The sequence below is a fragment of the Sander vitreus genome, chromosome 19, assembly GCF_031162955.1.
Source record: "Sander vitreus isolate 19-12246 chromosome 19, sanVit1, whole genome shotgun sequence".
In the NCBI taxonomy this organism is placed as follows: Eukaryota; Metazoa; Chordata; class Actinopteri; order Perciformes; family Percidae; genus Sander; species Sander vitreus.
The window spans coordinates 7,986,531-7,995,318 of record NC_135873.1 but is presented as its reverse complement, the minus strand read 5'-3'; the positions used below and the strand labels follow the sequence as shown (position 1 = coordinate 7,995,318).

At 41.6% G+C, this 8,788-nt stretch overlaps 1 protein-coding gene across 1 annotated transcript; it reads left to right on the top strand.

Annotated features, from left to right (window-relative positions):
• Positions 1-2,317: 2,317 nt before the first annotated feature.
• Positions 2,318-5,980, top strand: LOC144534619 (uncharacterized; the record flags this gene model as incomplete). Its single annotated transcript, XM_078276629.1, has 16 exons — positions 2,318-2,396; positions 2,622-2,749; positions 2,833-2,973; positions 3,044-3,115; positions 3,231-3,401; positions 3,526-3,622; positions 3,706-3,923; positions 4,058-4,208; positions 4,272-4,480; positions 4,590-4,704; positions 4,785-4,990; positions 5,098-5,212; positions 5,305-5,477; positions 5,578-5,666; positions 5,748-5,866; positions 5,946-5,980. Coding segments are annotated over exons 1-16 (2,118 nt in total), but the record flags the coding sequence as incomplete, so codon positions are not given.
• Positions 5,981-8,788: the final 2,808 nt, after the last annotated feature.

Genomic DNA, 8,788 nt, shown 5'->3' with positions numbered 1-8,788 from the left:
TACGCTAGTTTCTGAATGGAAAAGCCCTCCGACTCACAAGCTTAAGTAAACCACTTGCTTGCTTGTATATTGCTTGATGGTGGGACTCTGCAGATCAAGAGGAGAAATGCTCAAAAACAAAATATGATAAGTGTCACTGGTCATGTCAAACAGGTGATAAACAACTGTATCTGCTGTGGGCTGTGCAGTGTGGATGATGCTGCCGACACCAGGTGTGTCAGACTCAAACCTGTACACTGAGAAAAGGCAATGGAAACCAGCCAGAGGATATGTACACCGTATTGTTACCCTGTAAGACAAGACAACATTTATTTATCCCTTTAGCTACTAATATTCTAGTGCTATACTGCAACTAATGTGATACATACCTCACTGTCGCATTATCAGAAACTACATGGCTCATACTGCAGTACGTCTTGCTTTAGAAAATCTTGTTTTCATAGACTACATTCTCCTTGTAGAGCTGAAGGCAAAATATGCAAATAGTGTTTTTATATGATTCAGATAAGTCATCTGTTCAATTGTTAATGTTGAGTCTTGGTTGCCAGTGTCTAGGAAAGTTAAAATTGTAGCAGCAGTACCTTGACTGTGGATCCACAGCTGTTGACAACAGCTGTTGTCAAAAGTGCCAAAAAAGCCCTTCAAAGTAATGTCCTAAAAAACACATGCAGCTTATTTGCTGATGTCCATGTTTAAAATAACATCACATTAAACACAAGAGTTGATGCTTCCAGTTAGTCTCATCTCACCTTGTACTTGTACGTGTACTTGAGCAGCAGTCTCTGGCTATTGTTGCTCATGATGTAGCCGTGCTTAGTTGCCAGCTCTGAGCCGATACAGATCTCCCACAGGTAGTAAATAGGCTGGTGGTCCAGTTTAAAGCTGATGCCAGACTCAGAACAGACAGCATCAAAGACTGGATGAGCTGTTAATACAACACAACGGGTTACTCTGCTCACTGCTAATACGAACAGTAACAGTCCATGGGCATGCTCCCCTGTAAGAAAATTTTGTGTATTTTAACGTTTAAATGCATCAATCTGGTGCCCTTTGAAAATAAATTCAGAGGTTAGACTTGATTATTCATATCTATGGATGGGAATGTTTGTGCTGTAGCTATTTTGCACTTCAGAATTTTAACCATGCACACACAGGTTGAATAGTTTTTTTCTTCATATTTTTGCATTAATGTCACTAGGAAGCATACCAGTAGAAATATATATTCATATAAGTGGGATATATATAAGTAAGTGGGATTGTCTGGAATCTGGCAATACAATAACCATTATGGTGGGATAAACTGGCTAAGCAATTTACAAAAAAAATCTGTGCTGACATAAATAGTTTACATGAGAATACATTATAATTTTGTAGATCATGTAGAAATTATGTTGCAATTTCAAAACTGGATTACTCAGGGACTGCTTGTTGTACCGATGCATGTGTTGAGTGAAGAGTTTGTGAGATATTTCACAGAGAATAATGGGTGTGCAGAGATTTATGCAGAATGCAAATATGATAACATTTCATGTAAGTTCAATGTTAATTTTCTTGCAATTTGTCACAGCAATGGGGTTAAGCTATCTTGAGCCTGTGCGTGTAGGGTGCACGACTATTTCATTCCAATTTCGGGTCTGTCAGTCACAGTGAAAACCGGGGACATTTCCGGGGACAGCTCCAGCCGGGGACAGGTCACCGAAACCGGGGACTATCCCCGGAAACCGGGGACGTCTGATCACCCTAGGCTATTCACCGACCAACCAGAGGCCCTCAGGTGTTACAGCCACATGTGTAGCTCATTAGCAATTAAGGTTTCTTTCAATCAGTTGCAGCTGATGAGGTTAGATTTGCCTTTAACCCTCATGGGTAGAGAAACTGACTTATAAAAACTGGTGTGTAGCAGACAGCAACACATAGTGCCTGTTTGGCCAGGATATACAAAACAAAAGCAAGTGGTTCACTTTAGCTTGTGTTGGTTACCAGGTGTAATTTGCTAGCAGCTAGACTAGCTTTAGACACTGCCAACACATCAGTGGCTATGGCTTTTGGGTTTTGCCTTAGGTAAGATGTGGGATCATGGCAATTTACAAGCTGTTGGTTGCCATTAGTGCACCTTATGGCTTCAATTTATATATGCATTTTTAATGCATGATTTTTGTCTTAACAGTGTGACCTTTCTCCTATCTGTGTGGACAACTGCAAAATGTGATCATATTCCCAATGGTAAGAATTAAAATGTTTGTTTTAAACACATGCCTATTAGTCCTTAAACGTATATTTAGATTTTAACCCATTTGTTCATGCAGAAGGTCTTCATATGGAGTGTCGTGATCGTTACTTCATGATAGCCGTTGATCTCTTCTTCATTGGGAATGGCCCTTCCTTTGAGGCTGTTGGTAAGTCCTGCACAGCTTCATTACAAACTAGGGGTCAGAAACCATGTGGGATCACATTATTGAGGTACAGTGGCTCTTCAACCCTATTTCTTTAGTTTATTTATTAGGACTGACCTGGCATGTTTTTACTTTTAGTAAATCTGACCAATTAAACCCAACTATTTCACTGAATAAAGAGTGAAAATTGTGGTTTTGAGCAGACAAAACTAGTAATTTGTCTTTCAGATGAGACAGGAGTGTACCCCATCACTGAGCAGTATGCAGCAAAGTGTGGCTACAGTGTCAGTGTTTTACCGCCATTGGAACATGTGGAGCTCCGAGCCTCTTACTTCAGCTGCCACACTGACAACAAAGTCTGTACAAAGGTTTTGGGTTATTTATGCACACAATATGTGTGGTCTTTTTTTCATACATCTTATTTTACTGGATATTTTAGGAGGATCAAGTGTTCACATTCAACTTCAACCTGATTGTGACACACAAAGGAAAGGAAGTCACCTATGCTTTGAACAAGACCTGTTCTCCCTCTCTCCCCTGGTCTCCCAGAGAGGTCACCTGTGAGGTCAACTACATGGAAGTAAGCTTGGTTGCATCTTATGTAAAATATGTGGAATTTCAAATGTTTACTAAGACTGGTTTCTCTGTAGGTGTCTGTGAGGAGTGATGTGGCCTGTCCAACTGGGACAAAGAAGGATGACTGGGATGCTGTTGTCAAAACGGTATGTGTGACATTGTCTTCTGGGAAATGTTTGGAATTTGTCACCTGCAGTTGGGTAACATGCATCAAATTAGTATATACAATTAAATGGCAGTTTAACAATGTGCTTTATTCAGGCCTATGCCTCAGCCACTTTAGATTGGCAGGTGATGTTTCAGAGGGTGCAGCAGGAGCTGATGCCCATTAGCCTTAAAACGGCTAAGAAGCATGGATATGCATTTGACTTGACGGATGGAAGGCTTGTATTTCGTGCTCCGTATGGACAACCTGACTCATTCAGCACTGAGGTAAACCACTGATGCAGAGTTTAGGGCATCTAGTCCATGGTTCTTGAAATTCTTCAATGTTTTTTGTACAGTAAAGCATTTAGTACAAAGCAGGTGTTTATTCAGAGTCTCTTCCCCCCCCTAGGTGAATGGTGTTCCGGTAGAGGTGATCCATGCAACACTATTCTTCAGACAAAGCTGGGTTTTAATCATGGTTGACCTGGTTGCTGCTTGCTCCATGCGTCAGTATTATCTTTTATGCTGTGGCTTTCTTTTTCCCTTGACATACAGCAAATAAAACTAATACTAGTGAAATATCCCACAGATAAAGGATCATATGACAACATTGGCTACATTATGTGGGAGACTCCTGAGGTGCTGCATCCATTGGTGTCTGGTCTACAAAGGATGCAGGTGAACATTGGAGTCAATGGTGAACTTGTGGAGCAGCCAGTTGCAGAAGAGAGAGGCTACGTTGTGAAGCAGCACAACTCCACAGTTGAGATCAGCATCCCCTATAATGCTGAAGGAGGATACAGGAAGGTCAGAAGGCACCGATGGGGGGGGCAAGTTGCAAATTAGTCTGAGTCAACTTGATGCACTCATATGTAAATCAGGGTTATCGACTTCTGATCTAGTTGCAAATTTAAATGTATTTCCTTACTGTATTCTTTCAGAGCATTGTGTCTGGGAATCTCTATGAGTTCTACATCTTTCATCTCTACTTGGAGCAAATCTCAGTGGATGAGGATCATGTTGACACCAGACTTCGCATTCACAGGACACTGGCCAGTCCCCTGCTGCCACGCCCTGTTTTCACTGAAAACAGTAAGTCTAACAAGGCACTTGCCAAGTTGAAGACACCGTAATCTGAATGGCTTTTCATTTCAGGAACAGTTCCTGAGGAGCGCACATTCACGGTCTACCTCGGGGACGTCCCTGAAGACATCGAGTTGGCTGCAGTTCATTTGAATGGACAGAAATTTATAGTTCCATTTACAAATGCAAGCAGCCACAACATCACAAGAGTGGTTTCTCCAAACCACACTCATGGCTACACTCTGAAGGTCCCTTTTGATGACCCTGTTGTCATGCAGCAGGTAAAAGGTTTTAGCATTATTTGTCCGGTTGCTCTTCAGATGTCATGCTGGTTTATACATGGAAACTTCATCCTGCTTGACTCAACATGTATTTTCTGTTTCCTTTTAGTTAATCAGAGATGCAAAGATGCAGCACAGGCTGGACATCAACTACACACTGACCGTTCTGCCTGAAAATGAGCCTTTTTACCAACTAGCATCAGTGATGGTGTTAACTGATGCCTGTAAGTCACTAGCCTTATTTTTAGACCTGGTCAAGCCTACTTGTGTATGAAGCAGAGTAACCCATTGTGTTGTATAACAGCTCCTCCAGCCTTTGATGCTGTCTGTTCTGAGTCTGGCATCAGCTTTAAACTGGACCACCAGCCTATTTACTACCTGTGGGAGATCGGTATCGGCTCAGAGCTGCTGACATCAGAGCTGGCCGCTAAGCACGGCTACATCATGAGCAACAATAGCCAGGGACTGCTGCTCGAGGTGCCGCTCTTCACTCATGGCTACAAGTACAAGGTGAGATGAGAGTAACTGGAAGCATCAACACTTGTGTTTTAATGCGCCGTTATTTTATACATGGACAACGTCAATACGCTGCATGGTTGTTTTTTTTTTGTTTTAAGGACATTACATTGAAGGGCTTCTTTGGCACTTTTGAGTTCCTCATGCGGGATCATGAAACAGAGGTCCAAAAGTCAATTGTCAAGACTTGTCAGTTCTCTGCTACTGAACTCATTGGTAAGGACTTTTTTTTTTTTTTTTTTTTAAAACTGCAATAGCAGGTGGGCTCTACATAGCTGACGCAAGTGCTAAAACGCATTTCTCTACAGTGTGTTCGGCTGATGGCAGGATAACTGTGGTGGCTGACTTGCCTTCGGTCATCACAAGTGAAGGAGTTCCTGCTAGGACCAACCTGGTAGACAAAAACTGTAGCCCCAAAGAGATGGACAGCACCAGGGCGCTCTTCTCTTTTCCAATCAACAGCTGTGGATCCACAGTAAAGGTAATGCTGCTGCTTACTAATGTAACTGTTGAACTCATTCACAAAACTACATTTATATCTGGAAATATGAGCACCCAAATGTTATGCTTGGTTTCTCCAGCTTGGTAAGGAGAGTGTGACGTATGAAAATGAGATTTTCTTCAGCAAGAAGTTGCGTGCTCCAGCTGACTCCAGCAATGATTATGACAGGTATATTTTAAACCAAACTATTTTGTCTATTACATTCCCTCAGCTTCTTATAAATGCAAACCAATCCCTCTTGTCTTGCAGGATGACAATGCAGTGTACATATCCTCTGTCTGGACTGTTGCGTCTCTTCTCAGTATACAGGTTTGAGTCTGATGCAGCTGGTGTCGGCCATATTGTGCGTTCTGCACACTCCACTGAAGGTTGGTGTTTACCTGTTTAACTGAAAAATGCATCCTTAATATATCGCATGCCAACATCTGTTTGGTCTCTATACTCTAGGTCTACAGAGTCCCACCATCAAGCCCACAACAGTGCTTCAAATGCCATTGTCCACTGAAAGAAGTGTTTCAATTCAACCTGCTTACCGGCCTTCTGCTCAGTACATCCAAGTATCCAGCTTTCCAAACGATGTCTCGAACGTTTCCAGCTTTCCGAAGAAAATTGCCAGCTTTCTAAACGATGTCTCAAAGAACATATCAAGCTTGAACATTTCCAGCTTTCCAAACGATGTCTCGAACGTTGCCAGCTTTCCAAACGCTGTCTCAAAGAACATTTCCAGCTTTCCAAACGATGTCTCAAAGAACATACCCAGCTTGAACATATCTAGCTTTCCAAACGCTGTCTCAAAGAACATTTCCAGCTTTCCAAACGATGTCTCAAAGAACATGTCAAGCTTTCCAAACGATGTCTCGAACGTTGCCAGCTTTCCAAACGCTGTCTCAAAGAACATATCAAGCTTGAACGTATCTAGCTTTCCAAACGATGTCTCGAACGTTGCCAGCTTTCCAAACGATGTCTTGAACGTTGCCAGCTTTCCAAACGATGTCTTGAACGTTGCCAGCTTTCCAAACGATGTCTCAAAGAACATATCAAGCTCGAACGTTGCCAGCTTTCCAAACGATGTCTCAAAGAACATATCAAGCTCTAACATATCCAGCTTTCCAAACGATGTCTCAAAGAACATTTCCAGCTTTCCAAACGATGTCTCAAAGAACATACCCAGCTTGAGCGTATCTAGCTTTCCAAACGATGTCTCAAAGAACATGTCAAGCTTTCCAAACGATGTCTCGAACGTTGCCAGCTTTCCAAACGATGTCTCGAACGTTGCCAGCTTTCCAAACGATGTCTTGAACGTTGCCAGCTTTCCAAACGATGTCTCGAACAGCGTTGCCACAGCTTTCCAAACGATGTCTCAAAGAACATATCAAGCTCTGAACGTTGCCAGCTTTCCAAACGATGTCTCAAAGAACATATCAAGCTCTGAACATATCCAGCTTTCCAAACGATGTCTTGAACGTTGCCAGCTTTCCAAACGATGTCTCAAAGAACATATCAAGCTCTAACATATCCAGCTTTCCAAACGATGTGTCGAACGTTTCCAGCTTTCTGAAAAAAATCGCCAGCTTTCCAAACGATGTCTCGAACGTATCCAGCTTTCTAAATAATATCTCAAAGAGAGTCTCCATTAAGACCACTACAGTGCATCAAATGCAACCTGCTTACCAGCCTTCTGCTCAGTACATCGAAGTATCCGGCTTTCTAAACGATGTCTCAAAGAAAGTATCCGGCTTTCTAAACGATGTCTCAAAGAAAGTATCCGGCTTTCTAAACGATGTCTCAAAGAAAGCAGCCGCCTTTCTAAACGATGTCTCAACAACAGCATCTGGCTTTCTAAATGACGTTTCAAAGTAAGGTAGCTTTGTTGCTAATCTGAAATGTGGTTAATGTCTTTTTGTCACTGTTGAATTCTCTCAACAGGAGCCAGAGGGTCATCCAAAACTAAAGTGATGCCATCATTTGGATTGTGATTGCATGGGTTTTAAATGTAAACCTCAATAAATTTGTATCTTAAATGCTCTTGACTGGTCATTGAGACAACATGAAAATATGCAAATGTAACTAAAGTAGCTTGAACCATAAGATGTGTTGCAAACTTGATATAGAGCAGGATCCTTGAGCTGCTAGGTTGGACCCAGCCTGAGGGTTTGAGACTGAAATCAATGAAAACTTGAGTGCTGTACAAAGTGCTTTGTGGTGGTTAAAGACATTTCAGGACTGCAATGACAAACAATCCCAACAATACAAAGTGAAATGGAAATAAAAAGTAATAACATTAAAGACTTGTAAAAATGCTTGCATAATAGACTTTACATTTTTGAGAAGTGTGGGATTTTAAATTTTTTTTTTTTTTTTTTAAAAGATTCTGGAAGTCTCAGATCCTCAACTGATGGGCCCTGAATGCAAAGCCTGCACATCTTTAGTTTTGAGCTGGGCCTTAGCAACAGTCAGCAGAGCCCTATCTGAGGCTGCGCTCCAGCTCTTAGGGTAGCTGGGAGCTGAACCATCAAGTGTGGTCTCAAAACATTTTGCTGATGGACTAGAGTTGAAAATTAGTCAGCTGGCAAACACTGGCACATTTAAACGTACATTATGTAATTTTTCTGCCACTAAGGGTCTCTCAATCAAAATGATTGCAAACACGGACTTTAGAGGGACGTTGTGTAGTGGCATTATGGGAGTTGTAGTTTAACACAATTGCCGATTAAAATATGTTCACGGATAGCTAGGTTTGTTTTATCCATGTTACGTTTAACATTTATTGATGTCATTACGTTTTTCTTGATTCAATTTGTATTGGTAGCTAACGTTAGCTAGTTGACCAGTTAGCGAACAAGCAAGTTAACATTAGCCAACAGCTAAAACCACAAAATCACAATATATTTCATGTCGGTGTCACTTTTTGGATGTTTTCAGCACCGAGGGGAAAAGGGTTTGACTCCTTGACCAGTATCTCCAGGGATGAGACGCCGTGGGTTAGCCCAGTTCTGTTCGTAATGAACACGTTGAACGATGTAATGTTAACGTTCCCCACCGAGCATTCGCATGAGCTAGCGCTAACGTCACTTGTCAATGTAGCACGTTAAGCTGGATTAATCGATATTGAAATGTATATGTAATATCTCTGCTGTATTACTGTGTTGTAAGTGGCATGTACACAACAAAATGATGCTGTGTGGCAGAAAGCAAGCAAGCTGTATTACAGTTACTGAGTATTATTCTTTCTGTGACATTGTATGATTTACGATTACTCCCAAACGTATCATCTGGGTGCCTGTGTTTTG